At 36.1% G+C, this 25201-nt stretch overlaps 1 protein-coding gene across 2 annotated transcripts in view; it reads left to right on the top strand.

Annotated features, from left to right (window-relative positions):
• Exoc2 (exocyst complex component 2) overlaps positions 1-25201 on the top strand; it is a 193583-nt gene that overhangs the window by 83828 nt on the left and 84554 nt on the right. For both annotated transcript variants that reach the window (XM_042680324.1, XM_042680325.1), the window contains 10 exons: positions 4345-4470; positions 6271-6395; positions 13444-13509; positions 13633-13790; positions 14177-14298; positions 15727-15788; positions 20271-20351; positions 21446-21505; positions 22118-22179; positions 23862-23928. In XM_042680324.1, the coding sequence (XP_042536258.1) occupies positions 4345-4470; positions 6271-6395; positions 13444-13509; positions 13633-13790; positions 14177-14298; positions 15727-15788; positions 20271-20351; positions 21446-21505; positions 22118-22179; positions 23862-23928 (929 nt within the window). The remainder of the gene's footprint in view (positions 1-4344; positions 4471-6270; positions 6396-13443; positions 13510-13632; positions 13791-14176; positions 14299-15726; positions 15789-20270; positions 20352-21445; positions 21506-22117; positions 22180-23861; positions 23929-25201) is intronic.

The following is a 25201-nucleotide window of genomic DNA, read 5'->3' on the forward strand; positions in this document are numbered from 1 at the left end:
CATTTCCTATTAGTTATATATAACCATTTATAACCAAATGCTTTATCGAGTATATATATGTTTCTCCTAAATATACCCTGAGATAGAAAAATAGGCTAATTCTTATGAAATATTTTAAAGCTTTTTGCTGATATTGTAATTTACAAGTCATTTTTCTTCTTATATTAATACTAATTGTTAAAATAGTTTCATATTTGTAATAGCTTAGTGGGATAAAAATATCAAATCATCCCTAGCTATTCAGTAGGCTGAGATCTGCAGACTACAGGAAAGGCTCTAAGACTCTTATCTCTAATAAACTATTCCCTGCCCCCAAAATGCCTGAAATTATGTGGCTCAAGTGGTAAAGCACTAGCCTTGAGTGAAAAAAGTTCAAAGACATCACCTAGACCCCGAGTTCAAGCCCCAGGGTGGCACAAAAAAATCAAATCATGTAATTGAAGTTTGATTGTCAGAATCCTTGGACGATTTTGATTTTGTTTTTTATACTTAAATGTAAATACTTTGTGACAACTGATATTTAAATGTTTGCATAGATTTTCTGTCCAAAGCATAACTCTCATTGCTTGTAAAATAGTATATTGTAAGACCTTTTTTGGATAGAAAAAGGAGTAAAATGTTGTTGAGAGAAGTGAATTTCTTTCTAGGTCAGTACTTACATCACTTGTAGGGTTCATGTATTTATATGCAGTGTTGGAGTGCCACCTTCTGGCCTTTAAGTTCAGAATGTGTTTCAGATGCCCATTGACTTGCTGCTTGTGCCATTCTAGCTTCCTTCTGTCTGTTGTTTGCCACTGCTGCTGATAGACTTGCAGTTAAGGAATGATTTCCTGTTTAGCTTTTCTTTTCCTGATTTCACAAGGGACTGAGATGTGGTTTCTAATGAACAAAAGCATATTTCTCATATAGCTTTTATTAGTAAAAGAGTTTTGCTTAAAGTACATAAAGACTTGCTTAAAATACATAAATGATTAATTTAAATATTAAACCACTTAAAGTTGTCAAATAGTAGTTATGGAGAGACATAATTTTCTGAAGATATGCTTAAGCAATAGTAATTGCATTATTTAGAAGAATGGAATGTAGTAAGTACTTTCTTCTTTATCAGATTTTTAGTCCTGAAACCTGCAGAAGCAACTTGTAATACTTTTCTTTCCAGTTTTAGCCACACTTTTTATTAGGCCATTTTGACATCATGTATGTATACAGTGTATCTTCAATAAATTCACCCCCTCTGTCACTCTCATTTCACCCCTCCCTTCACAAACTAGTCTTAACAAGCTTCATGTTCCATTTTCATATATATATATATATATATATATATATATATATATATATGAAGTATTTTGACCATATTCACCTTCTTTCCACCCGTCCATTTGTCCTCCCCCTCCAGTCAGTACCTTCTCTTCTGACAGGAACTGTTTTAACATGTTAACATTCTTTTCTTACAGTTTTCACCCGTCCATTTGTCCTCCCCCTCCAGTTAATACCTTCTCTTTTGACAGGAATTGTTTTAACATGTCAACATTCTTTTCTTACATTTGTTATACATGTTTGTATAAATTATGAATTCTTTTATATATTTTTAAAATGTGATTTTAAGTGTAAGCCCCTTTGTGTTTCTCTTACATCACAAAATTTATTTTTAATATTAACTTCCTGCCTGAATTAATATTGAAATGGCATAAACATCAAAGAAAAATATTATCCGTCATTAAATTTTCCACATACGAACCCTGTAGTTAATATAGAATTAGTTATATATTGTTTTCTCACTGCCTGTATTGTTTACTCTGCAATACATGTGACTTAATTTTTGTTTTAGCATTTTATATATTATATAAATCTTATCATCTCAGATATGCACATACAGCATTTAGCACTCTGGTTAGAACATAGTCTTCAAAACAGTTAAAAAATATTTCCAAATGACCGAATTTCTATTTCTATAAAGCATAGTGGGTAGAATTGTGCTAATACTGTACCATGTGAGGTGGCCCATGATAGCAGGGTCCTACGAAACCAAGCCTTCCTGACTACCTAGTTACTCAATTCCATCATATCCACTCCCCAGGTTCTCTGCATAATATGTTGTACTTTTTCTTTATTGTTTTTGTATTCATTTATTTTCTACCTCTGCCATGAGAATGTAAAGTCCTTGAGAATAGGGCCTCATCAGTTATTCATTACTTTATCTATAGGTTCTACGTATTCTGGCACATGTAACATGCTCAGTTATTGTTATTGAGTAGCTATTATTATAATAAACAAAATCATCTTATTCTCTTACTAAAATAAAGGGATAGCTTGATTAAAATATTAAATTATTCACTTATAAATGTGTTTTACTTTAGCACATGAAAATAAACCTATGAGCTTAAAAATTCTGTTAAAATGTAAAATTGGAGGGAATATAGTTATTCCTCATTTTAAGAAATCTGGGGATTGTCCAGTGATGGTGGGGAACACAGTGATAATAACATTTAGTTCTCATCCCCAAGAGGACAGTGATGTGTTTTGGGAATAAGCAGTAAGTGATTTGTCAATGAAGTTGAAGCTGGCTCTGACCACTGTCAAAGCAGAGGAGATAGGTAGCACTGAACAGTAAGAGATGTCTATAAAGAAAGAATAATTCAAGTTCAGTCTTTAAGCAAAAATGTTAAAGTTGATGAACAATGAGTCTTGCATGTGGAGAAGATAGCAAATAAGACAAGAAAATATTATTACAGTAAATACAAATTTTTTTCCTCAGTTCTAGGACTTGGTCCCAGAACCTTAAGCATACTTGTTTTTGTTTGAAATGTGTCTGTTACCGAGTCTAGCTTCATATTCCTCAGTGCAAATTATCCTCCTTCCTTGCACCTTGCAGCCGCTTAAGTAGCTGGGCAGCAGATATACAACACTATACCTGTCTTTATATTACATTTTTTTGTAGTATAGAACATTTTTTGTTAGTTGATTGGCTTTGTTTTTGTAGGGGGAATTTTGTGTGTCTTTTCATCTTCTTTTTTTAAAATACGTTTTTTATTGTAAAAATACTGTACAGAGGGGTTAGTTACGTGAGCAAGGTAATAAGTACATTTCCTATCAAGCATTGTTACCTCCTCCTTCGTTTTTCCCCTACCTTCCCTTCCTTCCCACCTCCACAACTACACTCCCCCCCCTCCTCTCCCTGCCTAAATTGTAAAGTTCATTTTTCAACATAGTGTCTTGTACATCTCATTGTTACCATGGGTCAACCTGTATCCCTATTTAAGCATTTTGTTTTTTCATAGTAAAATTCTGCAAATGTTTGTTGAATTCAATTTGTTTTGAAGATCTTCAAATGCTCAACTAAAGGTTAGCATGGATTTTGCAGGCTCCTGTGTAGATGAACAAAGCAAAATCTTTCTACTTAAAGCCAATGTTCTTATAAACCCCATTGGTGCATAGTATTTTCATTCCTCATAGTTCTTGAAGCCCATTTTAGAAAAATGATTTTTAGATTCTCAGGATAATTTGATTGGAAAACACTGGTATATATGTATCTTGAGGGTTTTTCTGGAGGACTTCTGAGAAGAGAGGCAAGAAGGCAATATTTCATTTGTTTCATAAATTTATCTGTGTATTTATTTATGAATTTATTTGAGGCAGAATCTTGCTATATAACTCATGATGTCTTTGAATTCACAGTCCTCTTGAGTGCTGGGATTACAGGGATGCATCACCACGCCTAGCTAGAAAGCAGTATTTTAATGTGTGATTAACACAGGATCCCAAAGAGAATATTTTGACACTGGTAGAATGTTGGAATAGTAACATTGTAAGGTGAAAAGTGTCTAGGTGGCTGGCTTCAGGAATAGAAATATAGAATCAAATTCCACATCCCAAAGAAGGAAACAGTAGTATTTAAATGTAAGTTGTAGCATTAAGGAAGGAATTAGAAGATTTATGCTATAAAAATTGATATGTCTACTACATTAAATGAAACAGAAAAGTGAAACTGTGGAATTCTTTTCAAGTGACAAGTTGTATTTTAAATGATTTTACCTCCTATTTTAACTCTAAAATGATGCATCAGTTCTATGTGGAATTATGGATTGAGTCCTTCCAGTTTGTTATGGGAAATAACTTAAAAGTTATTTAGGATTGTCCATGTTAGAACTCCAGCCTAGCACCATGCAAAAATAAAGTAAAATGGAATATAAGATTGTAGAGGAAAAATTTTAGATTTTACTTAATGATTACTTTGTTTAAAAGAGTAGAAGAATTGAGCAAGAAAAAGCCTCAGAGAATTAGTGCATTAAATCAGCAAAATAAGAGTATATTATAAAATATGTGGGAATATCACTTCTTTTCCAGGAAACCCAAGCCTGCATAGTCCCATGTTGGATCTTGATAATGAGGTACGTCCCTCCATGTTGGGCCATCTCAGTCAGACGGCATCACTAAAGAGGGGCAGCAGCTTTCAGTCTAGTCGAGATGACAGTGAGTATCACACCACCCCTAGCTACTCCTCCTTGTTTTGTTTTTTGATCTGTAGGCTTGTGATTTAAAAAAATCTTCCCTCTTGCAAAATTCTATGACTAGGGATGTTACTGGTGCTAAAAATTAGCAGCCATTATCATTTTTCCATAATCAGAAACTATCCAACAGTGCAGCTCTTGCACATGTCTTCCCCACCTCAAGGATCTCAGGCCCATGTTGCCTGCTGCCTGGGTGTGAAAACAGTTTTGTAGTCATTGATGGCTAGATTGAGGTCCAGTTCACGTTAATTCAGTGTGTGGCTAGAACTGCAACTCAGATCAATCAAATTTAATTTCTCCAAAGTTATTTGAAATAGAAACATACATCTTTATTATTATAACAAAATCCATAAACTTTGTAATTTCTGTTACACAAAATAGACATTCCTGCCATACCCCCTTTACTCCTCTTTCCATTTTTAGGAAATTACTCTTGAGATTTTGTCAGCACTAACAATATGTTAGATTTTCTAAGAAAAGAAAATCCAAATCCATTTTTCAACTTTCATATCAGAATTTGGATTTGTTTAGCAAAGATGAACTAAAAAGGACTCTATTACATTCATACTTGCTACGAAGAAGAATTTTCAGATAATAAAAATATCTAATAGAACACAATCCTAAGAAAAGTTATGTCACTGATCAGGAGGCTGTAGGAGCCCAGCTATTTTTCAGCAAACTTATCTAATGAATGGACACATATTAATTATTTACAGAAATTCCAGCACAAGAGGATTATCTGACAACACTCTATAACAGCTATATTAATATCCCTTACTGGGGTCAACTCAGACAATACTTTTACTGGTTAATCTACCAAAGCAAGCAATCTTTTGGAATTGATTTGCTATATTTTTATGTACAGTTGTTTAAATACTCATCCTTATACAATCACTTCAATCTGAAGTTAACTTTCTATTTATTTTCTGTTTTTAAAGAAGTAGTTCTTCGTGTGTGTGTGCTAGTACTAAGCCTTGAACTCAGAGCTTCACATTCTGAATTGCTTTTTCTCTGAAGGCTAACACTCCACCACTTGAGTTACACCTTCACATCGGCTTTTTGCTGATTAATTGGAGATAAAAGTCTCATGGACTTTTCTGCCCAGGCTGGCTTTAAAGTGTGCTCTTCAGATCTCAGCCTCCTGAATTGCTAGGATTACAAGTGTGATCCACTAGTGCCCAGCTGAGGAACTTTTCTTAAATCAACGAAGTCAGAATTCTGTTTATCTTTTATGCTAGAGATTAATCTTCACATTAGACTACTCAGAGACTTATTTGTAGAGTGTGTGTGTGTGTGTGTGTGTGTGTGTGTGTGTGTGAGTATATGTGTGTGTGTGTGTGTGTGTGTATAGAATAGAGATATGTACAGATACAGCTACCTACATAGATACCTATATGTAGAAGATACATGTGCCTATATAGGCATCTGTATGTAGAAGATACATGCCTAGATTGCTTTTACTTTAACTTCCTAGTAAATAAGTCTAGACCTTGCCAGCCATGATACTAATAGGATCACTTCTTTATCAGAGGGAAAAATGCTGAGGGTCCTCTGGGTTCTACTGTGCTCAGGATGCTAAGTGAGAAATACAGTACTGTTGCATCTCCCCAGTCAGAGTGGCCATTGTGTGTGCTGGCCAGATATCAAGGCTACATCTGAATATTTTGGTTTGGGGCCAGGGTTATAGGGGTAATATGTACAAATAGATCTATATTCTTGATTCAGAGTGTATTCTCAGGTATTTTGTTCTTCTCTTCCTTAGCATGGAGATACAAAACTCCCCACAGAGTGGCATTTGTTGAAAAATTAACCAAGCTTGTTTTAAGTCAGTTGCCTAACTTCTGGAAACTCTGGATCTCATATGTTAATGGAAGCCTTTTCAGTGAGGTATGTGTACAGTTTCTACTATAGATGGAGCTAAGTCACCGTGAATTTCTAGTCTTGACATTTTTAGATTTTGAACTGGTTTTTTTCCCCAAATTTGAGGTCCAATATACATAGCATGTTCATATGTCTTAAGATCAGTTAAAAGCATTACAAAGTCCTAATACTTTATATCTGTGACCATGAGCAAATTGCTTGTTGTTTGCGGGGGGGGGGGGGGTGTCTCATTGGTAATAACATAAGGTTATCTCAACAGGTAGTTGCATGGTGACATGAAATGGGCAAGTAAAGAGAAAGGGAAAATGATGTGTTTCTAGGGACTCAGAGTTGAGCGTCATGCCATTAGGACAAGCTGTGGATGATGTTATTGTGTGGTAGACTATGAGCAAATGATAAAACAGGCACAAAAAATTTGTAGTTTGTGCATGGGTCTAAAGTGATCTAGATGAATGAGATCTCTTGGTGGGAAAGAATTTAAAGATCAGATAATCTAATCTTCTATTTCAATATGCAGCAGTTTTGTTGAGTACCTTGGTAGTAATTTAGAGATGTCCCCAATTTACTGACAGTTTAACTTCATAGTGGTGGAAAATGATTTACATTCTGTAAAAATGTACTTTAAATCTTGATCATTCTCATCTCTTGAGATGCTGGGTATCAGCCCTCAGATGACAAGAGCTAAAATGAACACAACTTCCAGATCTCAAGGGACAACAATGAATACTGCAATGAGCTATGTTGCAAAGTTACACATAAGTTGGGTTTTAAGTGCTTTTTTTGGTCAGTCGTGGGCTTGAACTCAGGGCTTGAGTGCTGTCCCTGAGCTTTATTGCTCAAGGCTAGTGCTGTACCACTGAGCCACAGCCCCACTTGCAGTTTTCTGGTGATTAATTGGAGACAAGTGTCTCATAGACTTTGCTTCCTGGGCTGGCTTAGAACCACAATCCTCAGATTTCAGCTTCCTGAGTAGTTAGGATTACAGGTGTGAAACACAGGCACCTGGCTTTAAATGCATAAGATATTTCTGATTTATGATACTTTTTTTTAGGATATAGAGAAATATCTAACTGGTAGAGTAAAATATGCACATAAAGTAATGAGTAAGCCTGTGTTGCATGTGGAATCAGACTCATCACATTCATACTCATGCCAAATGCTCCATGAAAGTTTGGAGTGTAGCCTTCAACCTCTTTCCCCTAGCCACTCCCAGGGCCTACCTATACAATAAGGTAGCTCTGTTTCTTGTTTTTAGGTAAAGCTCTGAAAAATGTGGTGGTATTTTGAATATGAGGGCAATTGGCCTTGGCAGCACACAAAGTGTGTACAAGGCTAAAAACTTTTGGCTTTTGGTACAAACACAGTCTTGGTGTAGTGTAAGACCCTTCCTCTCAGTGAAAAGTTGGGATTTTGATACTCTGGGATCTGTCCATCTCTTTTGGCCATGAACATAAATTCACACTGATATTAAAGAAAAACAACTGTGCTCTGGAAATTTTTTCCTCTCTTTGTATAATTAATTTCTCTCTGCCTTTTAGCTCTTTTAAACTCACTAGATACCTAGGTCACTGTTTCTATTGGCTGGTTATCCTGACTCATGGAATTTAATGAGAAATAGGAAAATAGTACTGCATGATAAACAACTGCTTAGTGTAGGAAAGCCAGTCTTGACTATGACTTGCCAATGCATTTTTTTTAGGTATTATATTACTTATATATAATCAAGTTTTCAAAAACTGTAGCAATAAGTACATTTTTCTTCCTTTCTTTATATCACTTGGTTATGTATAAGTTATTGAAGAATTAACTCTGCAGAGGAAGTTTTTCTTCCATATATGAAATTAGGATATGACTGTACTTCATAAATGCACTTAGGGAGAGAATGCTGTAACTTCAACTTTGCAGACGTCCATAGAAAATTTTTCCACTGCGCTGCTTTTGTGTGTCTTGCATGTGCTTATATCTTGTGAATGTTAGGAGGGTAAGCATTGTATGATTCACTGTGCTGGAACAAGTGAAAATCTCTTTCACTCTCCTCAGTGGAGGACAGTGCTACAATCTGCTCTATCTCCAGACCTGCTCACTCCATTCTGATGCAGTGGAAAGTTAGGTACTTCTATACTATGTACACACAAATAGTGCATATGCATTTTCTAATTATAAAACTAGTATTATATAAGAAACATCTAGTGAATGTTTCTGTATTTACTTCCAGAGGCTGGTTTGAGAATGTAGAATTAACCTAAGTGAAGTATTCAATATGCAAGAATTTGGAATGAAGTGTATTCCACATCTGGGGATGTAGCTTAGTAGTAGACAGCTTGTCTAACATGTAGTATACCCTGCGTTTAGTACCCAGCACTGAAAAAAAAAAACTAGACAAATAGTATCTGAAATGCAGTTGACCTGGTACATAATAAGTATTCAATGAAGAAAATTTGGTAGCATTAAAAAAAATGAACTATTTGAGTAGAATTGAATGATGTCAAGGTAAATTAGTACTCTAGGAAATGGATTTCATACTATATATCCAGCCAAGTTCTATTTTCCACACTTGGATAATTTCTTGTAGGCTCCCCCACCCCAAAATGGACAGAAGTTGCTTTGAGTCTTCATAGAATCAGGAATTCTAAGGGTTTTGATCTGGGACAGTTAGGTGAAAAGGGAGCATTTTCCTTCCTTATAGATTTTGTTACCTACTTATGGCAAAAATACAAAGGAAATACTTGGTTGTAGATGAAAAATTATAATCTTCAGAATTCATGGACATTATTGTTGAAATGCAAGACAATTAAATCTACTGAGTTGCATATGCTTATTAAATATCTATTTATATTGGTAAACTTTACTTCAAAGCTTTATGGGAATAATATTAAGTATAATTACTCTACAGATTTAAGCATGTTTATAACTTACTTGTCCTCTGTGGAAAGGCATCAAAGGCACCTAGAGAAAAGCAGGAAGGGATTGGGTAGCAAGAATTGGAAAGTGTGCCCAACCCATCAGTCTGTGAGGGACACCAGAAACTTTATGACATTAAAGTGCTGGGAAGAGTTCTGGGCTTTGGAGAGCTTATTCTTAATCTCATTTAACACAGCTTTACAATACTCAAACATTAGTCCACTTAAAAATTTCTTTTTGTTTTTCTTGTTTTATAATCAATCTTGTTTGATTTAAGAGTTCATCCGTTAAAAAGTTAGATGAAGTTTCCAACAGTTTAAAAAATAGTCAGTTCTTTAAACCAGTGAAGCCCATCTGAAGTAATGTGAATCAAAACAGTGAAATCTAGCCGTTGATCTCACCACAAAGTAGTTTTGGTCTGTGTGTGCAGGAAAGAGTTAAAGGGTTTTGTTAACGAAATAGTTAATAATAGATTAAGATCTCACCTTCCAATAGGTTTTTAAATGTAGTGTATTTTTGAAGGAAAATCTTTAATGCAACCAAATAATTGTTAAATATTACTGATGGACATCTTAAAAGTTAAATAACTCATGGAAATTAAAATGTTGGTTCCAAAATTAGATTTTCTTTTAAGGGAAAACGATGAAATTTCTTGTGTTGAAAATACTCAGGTTAAAAACTAGTTAGTATTCTTTACCTGATTTCCCCCTTTGTTTTGCATATGTTTAAGGGACAAATCCCTGAAATTAAATTATTGTTCATAGATATCAAAATGTCATCCTACATTATGAATACCTGTTTGTGGACACCATTGTTAGGCAAAAACAAAAACAAAAAAACTCAAATAACTAGCCTTTATATGATCTTTTTTTGTGTGTGTGGTGGTTTTGCTGGGAATGAACCCTGGGTTCATGTATATGAGACAAGTGCTTTGCTATAGAGCTATAACCCAGTCCTTGCTATATACTTTTAAACTACAGATTTTACTTTCTTTGATATAAAAATACTTAACAGAACACACAGCTTCAGAACAACCTTCCCATTGCATTGGAGAATATCCTCTGAGACATCTGAACACATAGAGGTTTGTACTGGCATACCATTCTTCACAACATAGCATACCAGGTCTGCATGAGTAAGTTTCTGCAGAGAAGTAAGATCTCAGACATGTATTTATAAACACAAATGAGGACCTTTACTATAAGCAATTGGCTCATGTGATCATGGAATGAACAAGTGTCAGCATCTGCAGGATGATCAGCAAGCTGCGGGGGGCTGGGTCTAGGAGCCCAAAGGTAGGAGTTCTAGTCTTGATTCAAGAAAAGAAAATGTTTCCTGCCTTCACACCATGGAGGTGTGAAGGCAGGAAAACAACCGAAGATCTCTGAATGTCCTAGTTTTGGGTGTTCTAGAAGGGAAGGAAGAGAATAAGGAACGAATAAGGAGAATTAATCATTTTATTCTCTTCAGATCTTTCCCTGATTAGATGAGGCCCACATGCCTTGGGAGGGCCATCTACTTTTTTGACTCTGCAGATCTAATGTTAAACTCACAGAGAAACACCCTGATAGACACACCCAGAATAATGTTTGGTAGGTGTCATTGGTCTGACTGGTGAATTGGGAGAGTGACATCAAGGCAAATGTTCAGACATAGCTCTGAAAGAGGTTCCCAAAAGAGCAAAGGGATATTTACACTGTCAGACTTGAGGAAGCATATGTTGGAAGGAAATATATAAAGTTTTTGTTTTTAATGTGTTGTGCTTGAGAATCCTGAAAATTGTTCAAGAAGAGTTAAACAAGTAGGCATTTGAAATCTAAATCTGGGTCTCAGAGGAAGTATTGGGCTGGGAATACCCATTTTGGGGGCTGTGCATACAGATGGTATTTGAAACCATGATAACCAATTAGTGGGAGAAAAGAAAAAAAAAGTCCAAGACTAACCTGAAAAATTTGAATATTCTGAAAAGGGTTTGTTGTTTAGCTTGAATAAATAGTGGCATCCATTTGCTTTTCTGGACCAAGGCCCTGGGGTGCAAGCAATGTGGTTTTGGTTTTAAATCTATCCTGGACAAAGCCAGAAAGCACACTAGCAGATACTTAGCCATTTGAGCTTGGCTGAGTGTGCACAACTCAGTCATTTTTGGCACATGGCCTTCTTTACTATCATGCTTAGAGAGATCAGTACCCCCTCTGGTGTTCTGATTCCACTGTTTATATTACCTGCCCATTCACCTGAAGCTTCCCAGATGCTCTACTGCTCACCTGAACTGCTGCATGACTACTGGTTCTGCTGGCTGGCCCTCTGCCCTCTTCCTCATTAAGGACAAATCATGACTCTCATGCTTAAAACACTTTCTTATTCATTTAACAATAAAAGAGGAAAAACTTTACCCTTTTAAAAGAATTTAGAGTCACTGGCTAGTAAACTTGGGAGTTAGCTTTCCCATAGTGAATTTTAAGTTTAATTTTTTTATACATACTTTTAATAGTTTCAAAGCAAAAGTGCATTTATACAGAGAAACAAGTAATATAGTTTAATATCATTAAACTGTACAACAGTTTAATGTTATTAAAACATGATTAAGTATAGAGTTTAAGGATAGGAATATATACACTGATGTTTTTCAGAGATGTTTGATATTTTGTTGATAACACCTAACAATAGAATTATTCTTTTACTCATTTTCATCCATAATAATCAGTATATAAACCACCTGATTTCTTTACATTATTTTTAACATATATGCATATGTAAATATTTTAACTTAAAATCAATATCATAATCATTTACAATGTTACTCCTTTTAACTTGAAAAGAGTCTTGATATGTTTTAGCCTAATCAGTAGCCAATGAAGGTTTTAAGTTTAAGAGAAAAATTCTGCTTTATGTCAGTCTTAGGTCAGACTTTCTGTTACATAATTTCATTGATTTTGAAAGATTTTAAGATTGTGCTTCTAGGATATTTTACATGAAAATAATTGGTTACTAGACCATTCCTGAATTAGAAGCTAAATGAAGTCCACTTAAACAGATCTCTACTTTAATCTATATAAGAAAAGGATAGCACTTTTCATATCAGTAAATAGGAAAAAATAAAAATAAAAAAGAACCCTAAACAAAACAACCCTAATTTAGAACAGCAGAATATATCCTGTCCTAAATTGTACTATAAAATCCATGAAAGAAGAATCAAAAAGAGAATGATTTATACTTTCTAAAAAAAATAAAACAACAGCATATTTGATGCCTATATTGTGTCTACCAAGGAAATGGATTGGCTACTTTAAGATTGCTTCACATTACTTCCAAGTTACAGCTGTTATTGGTGTTTTGACTAGCTAATAAGAAATGCCACCATATGTATGCTATATTATGGTTTAACCGTATGGAATTGATTAAAATGGTATATGAAATTCACCTTCAAAATTGGTACCTTTATTTTTTTATTGTGAAAATACTGTACAGAGGGGTTACAATTACATGGGCAAGATAATGAGTACATTTCTTATCAAGCATCGTAGCCTGCTCCTTTGTTTCTCCTTCCCATCCCTTCCCATCCTCCCTCCCGCCCCCCCCCCACCCAATTCTTAAGTTTATTTATGGGAATATACCTAAAGGTTTTAGGCTTTGGCTCCTGGCTCCCCACACCTGCCTAGTGGTAGGAATTGAAATGAGAGTCTCTAGCTTGCCGAAGAGGTGCTTATACTTGAGCCATCTCTCCCACTTTTTTTGTTTTTTTAATTTTTGGGGGGGGTCCAGTTATGGGCCTGAACTCTGGGCCTGGGCACTGTCCCTCAGCTCTTTACCTCAAGGCTAGTGCTCTACCACTTGAGCCACAGCACCACTTCTGGCTTTTTTTCTGCATATGTGGTGCTGAGGAATCGAACCCAGGGCCTCATGCATGCAAGGCAAGCGCTCTACCACTGAGCCACCTTCCCAGCCCTCTCCTTTTATGTAAAGGTTTTAGAAAAATGAATTCTTGTTGAAATAAGAAAGGTTTTCTAAATATAACCATGAATGTAATTTAAACATTTCATTTAATCAAGTTATATTTAATGTTTTTATATAGAAGTGCTAAACCATTTCTTAGTTTTCGAAATTATTTCTAAAAGACAGCTAATATGTTTTATTTTGTTTTTCAATCTTTAAGACTGCTGAGAAGTCAGGCCAGATCGAAAGATCAAAGAATGTAAGGCAAAGACAAAATGATTTCAAGGTAAGCTAGTTATGTGTGTCTACTTTCTCACAGGATAGGGATTTTGAATGACAACATATATCTTTTGTTTAATTTAACCAGATTGATGACATTTTAATGCAATTTTGCTTCTCTACTTCCTAGAAAATGATACAGGAAGTAATGCATTCTCTTGTGAAACTGATCCGTGGAGCTCTGCTGCCCCTCAGCATCCGAGAGGGAGAAGGGAGGCAGTATGGAGGCTGGGAGGTGAAGTCAGAGCTCTCAGGGCAGTGGCTTGCACATGTCATCCAGACCTTAAGGTAAATGTGGACACAACAAAAAGGATAAATTTTTTCATTGTTGTTTTTAACCCCTTCAGTGTGTGGTATATAATAAAGATGAAAGTTCATCTAACCCTCCTCTCTGTCCTGTTGCCTTCTCTACCTCTACTTCTTACTTGTCTTTTAACAACGAAACTCTTAAGCTTTACTGGTGTTTTCAGCATCTAATATGTACATTATTTCTATTGCTTAGCTCAGTATTATGGTACATTATAGTCCTAATTATGATCTTATTCTGCCTGTTTTCAACTTAATGTTATAGCTTCTGTGCTTCTTAAGGCATAGGTTCAGCATGGGGAAATGATGATGGGAGCTGCTTTGAGATCACACCTGCTCACTTTTGTTTCATTGTGTTTGCTCCATAGGCTTACTTATGAGTCATTGACTGCCCTTGAAATTCCTAATGACATGCTGCAGATTATTCAGGACCTTATTTTGGATCTCCGTGTACGTTGTGTCATGGTCACATTGCAACACACAGCAGAAGGTCTGTTAAAGAAAATTGATAATATGTGCTGGAGAGTAGTTGTCTGAATATATCACCTCTTTCCAGGTTCCAGATCCTTGAAACAAATTTTGCAAAATGATGCAGAAATTAAGATGAGTGTATTTGAAAATATTTAAGACTATAAGGCAGTTTATAAGTAGAAAAGGTAGGATATAAAATTCACATAAAGTATGAAACTTATTTTTGGAAAAAAAAAATATTTTTTTGCCAGTGCTGGGCTCGAATTCAGGGCCCTGGGCACTGTTCCCTGGCTTCTTTTGCTCAAGGCTAGCACTCTACCACTTGAGCCAGAGTGCCATTTTGGCTTTTTCTGTTTATTTGGTACTGAAGTCTTGAACTCAGGGCATCATGCATGCCAGGCAAGCATTCTAACACTAAGCCACATTCCCATCTCCTTAAAATTTTTAATATAGAAAAATTCAATGTAAAATTGGAAGAAAGACCATTAGCAGTGGTTTAATAGTTATAAGAAATTATAGATATTTCTTATTTTGACACTTTTTTGCTCTCTCCCAAGCCCTTCAGAAATCTAAGCCAGTCTGCCACATTTTATGGGCAGGTGCTAATTCTTTACCTAAGTGAGAATTGTGCTGAGGGGATTCAAAGAGAATCTAAATTGTTCCTTAAAATTTTCAAGGAAGATGGACTGGGAAGGTGGCTCAATGGTAGAGCGCTTGCCTTGCATGCCTGAGGCCCTGGGTTCGATTCCTCAGCACCACATAAGCAAAAAGAAAAAAAAATTTCAAAGAAGAAATATTAGCCCTTATGTGCATGTCTTCCTGATAATATGAAGAAGACATTATTTTACGTTAAGTTTAGCTTAGAATTGGGCTGTCCAATAAAAGCTTTTGTTCAGTTTTACTAGAAGAATACAGTGAAGAGTACACTTTTATTTGTTTATTTTTATTGTGAAAATACTGTACAGAGGGGTCCAGTAAAAGCTTTTGTTCAGTTTTACTAGAAGAATACAGTAAAGAGTATACTTTTATTTGTTTATTTTTATTGTGAAAATACTGTACAGAGGGGTTACAATTACATGGGCAAGATAATGAGTACATTTCTTATCAAGCATTGTAGCCTCCTCCTTTGTTTCCCCTTCTTATCCCATCCTTCCCCTTACCCCCCCTCCCCCACTCAGCCCTCCTCCTGCCCCCCACCAAAGTTGTAAAGTTCGTTTTCAACATAACGACTTGTAGGTCTCATTGTGGCAGTGGGTTCACCTGCAGAAAAATACAGTGAAGAGTACACTTTTAAAGCCTCAAGTGTACTAAAATTGTGCTCTATCCTTATACCAATTTTTTTACAAACCTTCATAAATAATTAAAAAACATGACCTTTATATAATTTTATCTCTAAATTACGGTGCAATGATTATAATAAAATACTTGTTTACTTGTTTTCCTGTAGAAATAAAGAGATTAGCTGAAAAGGAGGACTGGATTGTTGATAATGAAGGATTGACTTCCCTAGTAAGTTTAAATTATTTTCCATTATTAAATGTATATTAACACAGAATGGTTTCTGCTGTGCAATTCTGAATTGTTTCTGGAATAGAAAATAAGCTTCTTACAGATTTTCTCAAAATCTTTTTTTTTTGTTTTGGCGGTTGTGGAGCCTGAACTATGGGCCTGGGTGCTGTCCCTCAGCTCTTCAGCTCAAGGCTAGTGCCATACCACTTGAGCCACTTCTGGCTTTTTCTGCTTATGTGGTGCTTTGAAATTGAACCCAGGGACTCATGCATGCAAGGCAAGCACTCTACCACTGAGCCATCTTCCCAGCCCTCTCAAAATCGTTTTTGTGTAATGCTAATAAGGTATTTAAAAAATAGTGAAAATAGTGGTTTTTATTTAGAGTAATTATCATCATCCTATATCACTGCTCTTGCTTGTGTTGTTTTTTTCAACAACACTGTGCTTAATTGAATATTTTATATATATATATATATATATATATATATGTATATAAAATTGAGACAAAAGAACTGATATTGTGGTCTCTGAGTTTAAACAAGAACAAAACAAGTGCAATCTACAGATAATTTCATAGGTAGGGCAGCACCTAGCATTGTGATGATTCATTCCACAATCCTCATCTTTTCAGATGAATTTTAGGATTTCCAGATACCTTTGAAAGTAGTTTTCATATTTTCTTACCTGGCTTACAAGTTTGCCCAACAATCCTGTAGGTGGGTGAGTCACCTGTTACCTTACATGAAGCAGAGATTCACTTTTTCTTATCTCTCACACTGGCAAAACAGCTCAGTCATGCAGCCTGTGCCCAGGACTCCCCATTCTTCTCTGTCTTTTCACCCTTTTGCCACTGGCTTCTACCTGGATCACCCTGCCCATGAACCACAGCTCACTTTTCTCAGGTATAGTTGTACAGACTGTATTCACATATCTACAGCCTTAGCAGCAGAGGCTGGGAAATGGAGGTTTTTCAGCAGTACAGGTGTCTGTTTCCAGTTTCTGTCTTTCCTTAGCAAGAACTTCTGAGTTTTGCCTAATATAAGAAAAGAAAACTAGAATAACCACCACTGCCCAGGAAGTTCAGTATTTTTAATAAATGTGTTATAATTTTATTTAAAGTGTATTTAAATAGTAGTTTCATTGACTGTCACAATTTTTTGTATTTAAGTAAAAACTGTTTTGTAGTTAATTCACTCACTAATTCCTTAGAGATAATTATGCAACACCTTACAGCAGTATAAAAAAATTAAATGTAAAATACCTCAACTTTTTAATATTAATTTCAAGTTGATTACATATTTGGTATGTTGCATTAAATGAATTATGTTAAAATTTCTTTTTTTAGTTTTCTAAAATAGTTACTAGAAAATCTAGAACTAAATCTGTGGCCCATGTTACCTAGTGTTAGACAGAGCAAGATGAGTGTGTTAGAGTTGAGTACCAGAGCCTATCCCATAGAAACCCTACAGTCTTGACACAGGTTTTCTTGAAAAAAAGCACAACATGGCTTCACAGTGTTTTACCTCAGCATTAAATGTGGTGCTATGCACTAAAGTGCTATATAAGCTATAAAACTTTGTGTAACATAAACAATTTTCTTAGTTAAATTAATACTTGCAATAACTTGGCTATCATGATTATTCCTTAATTTTACATTATTTCTGAGAGCCTTTCTTGATTACCATTAGCAAGCTTGAAGGACAGAACAAAAACATGTCTTTGGGGCATCATCCATTTAATAATGTGCCCCAAGTATGGGCAGGTGTGGGAAATGAGACATTAGGTAACTTTAATGCCCAGTGAATGAAGCTTTCCTCAAATTACTTTTATGCAAAAATGTTACTAAGTCTGAGTTGCCACGGTTCTATTTCATTAACTGTATATATAGAGATATATGGCTTTATATATATATATATCTATACATATAGAAATATCTGAAATGTATTCAGTCATCACTACAAAGCAGACATTGACTTTAAGTCCTTGGGTCAGTGCCTCAGTGTGCGTGCCATTCCAGCTTGAGCGATCTTGAGAGCTTCATTACCCAGGACTACTGATTTGCCTGTTATCAAAGGTCAGCCTCTGTGAAAATGACTGGAATAGTTACTAAAGAAACTTGTTTGTTGGACCATCTTAATGCAGTTGTAACCACAAAATAATTTCATGTTTGTATTCATACACACGTCACATTAAGTATGTGCAGGAAAGAAAGGGGGAAGAAATAACTCACAAGAAGTAGTTCATCTGGAGTCAGCAGAGACATTTTCTAGTCAGCCTGTGAAGAAAGAAGCCAACATTGGGCTTGATACGCCTTTACTAAGTGTTTTAGCCCATGTAAGGTACTCAACATAGAACACAAGTCTACAGTTCAGCTCTGTGTAGTTTAACCTGATCAACATTTAAAATTCTAAGATTTGGAACAATGACTTCTTTACCTAAGCTGATCCAGTCTGTGTGGGATGAGGTTAAGACCATTAATCCCTTCACTGTGACTGGGAGAGGGAAGCACTCCTACACATGAGGGAGGTGGGTCTCCAGCTTTGTCACCATGACTGTCCTTTCTGCTGAAGTGTTATCTTTATGATTAGAGCTTCACCATGGTGCTTCTCACTGGAAAGCATCCTGTTTTCTTCTCATGTTGAGATTGTTTTTTGCCTGTTTTTCAATTTGGATAATTCTTAGAATTTTCTTCTTTCAGAAGAACTGGGATGATTTTGATAAGTTATTGTAGTCAGCTAAATTGGATGATTCACCGATAACACACAGAGATAGTTGTTTCTATTGAGAAGAAAAGGCAGTTACTTAGATTTTTCATTCACTCCCTACTTAGCTGAAACTGCTCAGTGAATGAGCTTTCCAGTATTCCTTGTCTTATCACTCTGTTGATGTGGTATAAAAATTTTAAAGTCTAGTTTAATCTTAGTACAAGAAATCCAATGGACATAAATAAACATTAATATCCACAGTTGAAATCTGGATTTAGTCTTGATATTATAGTTTTTGTTGTGTTCTAATATCTTACATTTTTGTCCTTAGTAAGAAAGATAGGTCATATGAATAATGTCATCTTGTATACTTTTTTGTCTTTATGGTAGTGTTATGGATAAGGTCATACACATACACTGATGAGTAGTAATGACTCTAAAGTATTTTATCTTATACACTATCTCCTCTTATAAATATTCTCTTATAAATATTCTATATAGTACTTCTGGTGACTTCAAAATGCAGTAGTAAGATGACATTGAAGTCCAGGCACCATTTTACCTAAATTCAAGACTTATTGGGCAGAAAATAGATTTGACTTTTTAAATACAGAGACAGATGTCATTGCCTTTATTTTTTTCCCCCCAACCTTACAAGAAAAACGGATATGTATGTTGAGGAGAAGTTCTCACTCTAGATGTTTGGCATATAGCTGGTTGGTTAAACACTGATCTTCCCCTTCCCCAGTGTCTCTTGAACAAATTTCAGGTTCCTAACCCCATCTCTGGCATCCATGCTCATTTCCTGAAGTTTTGGCTAACTTCCCTTTGTGGCCCCTCCATCCTTGTGGTTTCTTACTTCCTTCACTCCCTGTTAGCTTCAACTTCCATGTTCTTGTGACCTATATAGAATAGATCCCTCTTCAGTACCTTTTTTTCCCCTAGTTTCACTTTTTTTCTTCATGATGCGTATTGCATTTTGCTAGTGCAGTTTATTTTTCATAATAATTTTGATTGTGATTTCCCTGTTTGTCTTCACCACCTAGAATAAGCTCTTAATGGAAACTTTACGTGTCTCACTCACTCTCATGTTATACTATACATAGAGCTAAAAAATTTCAACATAGCGGAGCTGGGAAGGTGGCTCAGTGGTAGAGTGCTTGCCTTGCATGCATGAGGCCCTGGGTTTGATTCCTCAGCACCACATAAGCAGAAAAAGCTGGAAGTGGTGCTTGGCTCCAGTGGTAGAGCTCTAGCCTTGAGCGGAAGAGCTGAGGGACAGTGCCCAGGCCCAGAGTTCAGGCCCCATGACTGGAAAAAAAAAAAAAAAATTCAACATAGGAAGTTTAACCTTCTGATCATATTAGGATACAGTTAAGCTTATCTTGAGGTATCATTGGTTGGACTTATTTTCAAGTTTCCTTTTCTGACTTATTACATATAGTAAATAACTACAGTGACATATTTGACTTAAAGATCTTGCACATCCTTCAGTTCATAATTATCAACAATAATTAAGTGTAAATCCTGTGCACATCCCCAAATCATTGATTTCAGGATACTTGTCAGGTTATTTGTATCACTGTTACTTCTCACAAATCTGGAAAATTTAGAATGTTTGGCCATACTAACTTCAATGGCTATATCTTCATAGCCATTGTGTAGTTTTGAATTAAAGAGCAATATTTTTATTTTTTGATGGGCATTCACTGCCTGCTTAGCTGAAACTAAGTTTTAGTTTATTTTCATTTTTGTTTTGTCATTGTTTTTCCCTCAGCCATGTCAGTTTGAGCAGTGTATCCTGCATTCCCTCCAGTCACTGAAAGATGTTCTGGAGTGCAAGCCTGGAGAAGCCAGTGTAAGTTTCCATTCATTTCCACCTACCTGAGAGTCCTGAGAAGCACTTCCTTGGGAATCCTAGTTGTGAAATTCTGAGTCATTGTGTATATTATATGTATTTATATATATATATATATGTATATATATATTTATATATTATATACACACATGTTTTCTATCGTAAAAAATGCTGTACAGAGGGATTATAGTTACATGAGCAAGGTAATGAGTACATTTCCTATTGAGCATTGTGGCCTCCTCCTTTCTTTTCCCCCTACCATCCTTTCCCTCTCACCTCCACAACTATCCCCCAACACCATCTCCCCACTCCCCCCCACTGAAGTTGTAGAGCTTGTTTTCAACATAGTGTTTTGAACATCTCATTGTTACAATGGGTCAACCTGTGTCCTTATTTAGGCATTTTGTTTTTTCCCTTCCCCTCCCCGAATTAGAGAAGTGTATATATAAGATGTAGGGCACCAACATTAAATACAGTGAAAACAGGGGTTATACCGTGGAGGAGGAACATACAAAGCAACAAAAAAATCACATGGTACATTATAAATACATTAGAAACAATAGCAAGAAAGAAAAAAGATATTTGTGTTCCTATCTTGGGGTTCATTTTGCTTAACATTATCTTAGATGGTCATATGTACATAGCTTTTGGTCTTTTCTGCTTGTCCTACACATGTACTAGTTATTGCAAATAAGGGAAACCATGGGACCTATGTTTCCTTGGGCCTGGCTTACTTCACTTACTACAATTATATAAGTAAGTCTGAGTCATTGTTGAACAAAGTTTTGTTCTGTTTTGTTTTCGTTTTTTGGTCTCTCATTGCATATCCATTTCACAAACATTGTAATTCCAAGGTAGACTGAGGCAAGGTGACAGGTGTGTCCAGGAGTTGTGGACAGAGCACTAATGCAGGGACTTTGTGTTTATAGTGGTGATTGCCCTAGTGTTGTCAGTCACCACAAGTGCCCCTATGGGTTTACTCTTTATAATAATGGGTCCATTTAAAGCAGTTAGTGCCTTATATCTAAGTTCAAAAGCAAAAGTTTTGTTTCCTTACCAAAGCTGAAAATTTTTAATGAAATTCTTCTTCATAGGTCTTTCAGCATCCCAAAACACAGGAGGAGGTTTGCCAACTGAGCATCAATATCATGCAGGTATTGTTTGGAAGCAGTGGTGCTCAGAGTTTGACGTCTGAGTCTGCCAACCAGTCCTGTTGGTAATATATATGTAGCACATATCAAGTGTGGATTTAAAATCACAGTATATATGCTTCTGCCTGCTTTAGCAAAGTATGAATGTTCCTTTATATTGTACTTCCATTTTTTATTCTCCTAACACTTTGTACATATTCCCATTAGTTTTCAGCTTGGGTAAAATGATAATTAATTGTTGATATTTAATCTAGAGCATAATGGGTCTTCATTGATAGCAGTGCTTTTTATGCACAGAAACCAAATCTAGCATGTTATTGAGTGAATAAAAGAAAAAAGGTTTTCTCCTAAAGTATATTCAGGAACTCAATAATTGATCAAACTATAACTGCTTTTAGTTTTTTTTGTCAGGACTGTAGTATATGTTGATGGGATATATATACATATATATATATATATGGAATATACATATACATACACTTACTAGATACACATCCTTCTTGCTACTTAAAGGGTATTTTGTTACCCTTTTAATGTATATAAAATAATTTTTAATGTCCAAATAGATTAATATCTGAAACTTTCTAATTCTGAGACTTACCATTTCTGACTTAGGTTTTTATATACTGTCTGGAACAATTGAGCACCAAGCCTGATGCAGACATAGATACTACACAGTAAGTAAAAATGAAATCTATGGCTGGAAGTGTAGCTCCACAGTAGAGTACTTGCCCAGTATGTCCAAGGCCCTAGGTTTGATACCCAGCCCCACCACTAAACAACCCCCAAATCTTGCCTATGTGGTGGCACAGGCCTATAGTGTCAGTACTCAGGGTGTGACTCAGGGTGCAAGGAAGTAGAAGGTGGGTTGGGGGTGTTGCTTTGGGAGTTTGAGGCAGGAGAATTGTCCATTCCAGCCCAGCCCAGGTATACCCTGTCTCAGAGACAGAGAGAGATCACTGATACCTTTAATGAATTTCCCTTAGCCTTACTAGAGCCATATTGGACACTGAACAAATAAATAGTTTACTAAGTATCCAAAAGAATAAGACTTCTCAATAATAAAGTAGAAGATTTAATATACAGTTCCACTGAAAAAGAAATTTGCTCATTACCTGACTTATGAAGCAGTAACACCTCAGTACATCACCTTTAAATAACAATAAAAATTTAAAATAATAACTATACAGCTCCTAGTTGAGTGCTTTTCTACTTGTGGCACTAGGGAATTGTACCAGTGCTCAAATATAAGCTAAGTGTTATGGTACATTCCTGTATTCTCAGTTACTTGAGAGGTATAGATATGAGAGGATCAAAGTGCCAGGCCAGCTCTGGCAAAAGCAAGACTATATTAAAAAGAAACTAAAGCAAAAATGAATAAGAAGAATGGCTTAAGTGTTAGACCACTTACCCTACTACCATCCCCAAAATGAAATGAGTTAAAACTTCTGATAGATTTTTTAAAAAATTTAATTATTTTTAAGTAATTTTTAAGCATTTTAAGTAATTCAGTAATTTTTTTTTTTTTTTAACATTTTCCCCTTTGTTGATTTTTGTTGTTGTTGTTATTGTTGTTGGGTTTTTTTTGGTCGAGGGGCTGGAACTCTGGGCCTGGGCACTGTCCCTAAGCTCTTCAGCTCAAGGCGAGCACTCTACCACTTGAGCCACAGTACCACTTCCGGTTTTCTAGTGGTTTATTGGAGATAAGAGTCTCACAGACTTTCCTGCTCCGTCTGGCTTTGAACTGTGATCCTCAGATCTGAGCTTCCTGAGTAGCTAGGATTACAGACGTGAGCCACTGGCGCCCAGCTTCCTCATTTTTTTTTTTTTGTTTTTAAGTTTAATGAAGATCCAAAAGAAAATTTTATATGGCCCAGGTTGAAAGGTACTACACAGTAGCTTCTTTGAGCTATTAATGACTATATATAAGAAAACATATAGAAGGCTATGTAATATTTTTTTTTAAAAAGTGTGTGTGTGTGTGTGTGTGTGTGTGCGTGCACGTTTGTGTGTGTTTGTGTTGGTACAGTGATTTGAATGCAAAGCCTGTGCTCTCACTAGGCTTGCTCATGGCTGATGCTCTACCACCTGAGTTATGCTTCCAGTATGACATTATGGCATTTTGCTATCAAATTGGGGATGTAAGGTATTGAGGACTTTTCTGTCAAGGATAGTTTCAAACCTTGATCCTACAAGTCTTAGTTTCCTTAATAGCTAGGATTATAGGCATGAGTCACCAACACCTGGTTAAAATATTTTAACTTCAAATATATATGTGTGTGTGTGTGTATATATATAATTTATTCATTTTAAGTTGTAGTTTTAATTGTAAATATTCTTTATTTGTTTCTATATTCAGTCTTTCTATGGATGTTTCTTCTCCTGATTTGTTTGGAAGTATCCATGAAGACTTCAGCTTGAATTCTGTAAGTAAGAAGTTAGAAAGTAAAATCTTTCATTTTGAAATTAATAGCTACTTTATAAATCAGCCTAAATCACTTTTAGTACATTCTGAGCATCTTATCATAACTGTACTCTGAAATTCTGCTGTATAGCTTGAAGCTCTGCTAGGGCATGTGAAAATTTTAGTAAAGCAAAATTTAGGCGAATGCCTCACCTGAGATTCTTCAGCTGGAGTTTTATTTTAAGTGGACCCATGCATTCACCACTTCTGTGCAGAATCTTGAGTAAAAGATTGCCCTTGTGTTACCAGGAACTGGAAGTTGCCTTGATGAATGAGGGAGAAGGCAGGAACAAGGGTATTTTCTGAGTCTTTGTCTCTTTAGCCAGAGATCTGCTTTTCCTTTTTTAAGCAAGATTGGGGATTGAACTCTGGGCCTTGCACTCATTAAGTAGGTCTTCTGTCATTTGGGCCATCCTCCAGCCTATCTTTATGATGGTTGTGTGTGTGTGTGTGTGTGTGTGTGCGCGTGTGTGTGCGCATGCACACGTGCACGCTAGGACTGAGAACTGTCCCTTAGTTTTTTTGTGAAAGGCTGGTACCCTACCACTTCAGTCATGGCTCCACCAATGCCTTTTTGAGATTAAAAAGTCTCATGGAATTTCCTACTTGGACTTGCTCTGAACTGTGATTCTCAGATCTCAGCCTCCTACATACCTAAGAATTACAAGCATGAACCACTGGTACCCAGCTGCAATGGTGATTTTTGAGATAGGGTGTCACACATGCCCAAGCCAGCCTGTGCTGTGATCCTCCTACTGCGCTTTTTTCTGTTGCTGAGGATGACAGGTATATATCACTTTGATCAACCATTGTGCTTCCCTTGAAGCTGGGATAACAGACGTGCATTCCCTTGCTCAGCCATTGGTTGAGGTGGAGTCTTATGAACTCTTATACATGTGCTGGCATGGAGCTGCAGCAGTATTTCTTGTCTGTGGACAGTGGACAGGGAGAAGAAATGTTCAACAGAAAAGGGATCTGTTCGTCAGTCAAATGTGGTTTGGGTTAAGGGAATGGGAAGGAGCTGGTTCCCACATGCTAAGCAGCACAGTGGGTGTCACATGCTTTCTAGCCTCCTCCTTGACCTGGGATCTCAAACTCCAGCTTGGGCACTCTGCTGTCAGTGAAAACAGCCAACCATGAGACCTCAGGGTCTACCCTAGAAGATAGAAAGAATAGCTAAAATCAATATTGGAGGTAACAGTAGTTAAGAATAGAGGTAGAGTAGTTAATAGGCT

This window comes from Dipodomys spectabilis, unplaced genomic scaffold (genome assembly GCF_019054845.1).
Source record: "Dipodomys spectabilis isolate Male_0828 unplaced genomic scaffold, ASM1905484v1 ptg000059l, whole genome shotgun sequence".
NCBI lineage: Eukaryota > Metazoa > Chordata > Mammalia > Rodentia > Heteromyidae > Dipodomys > Dipodomys spectabilis.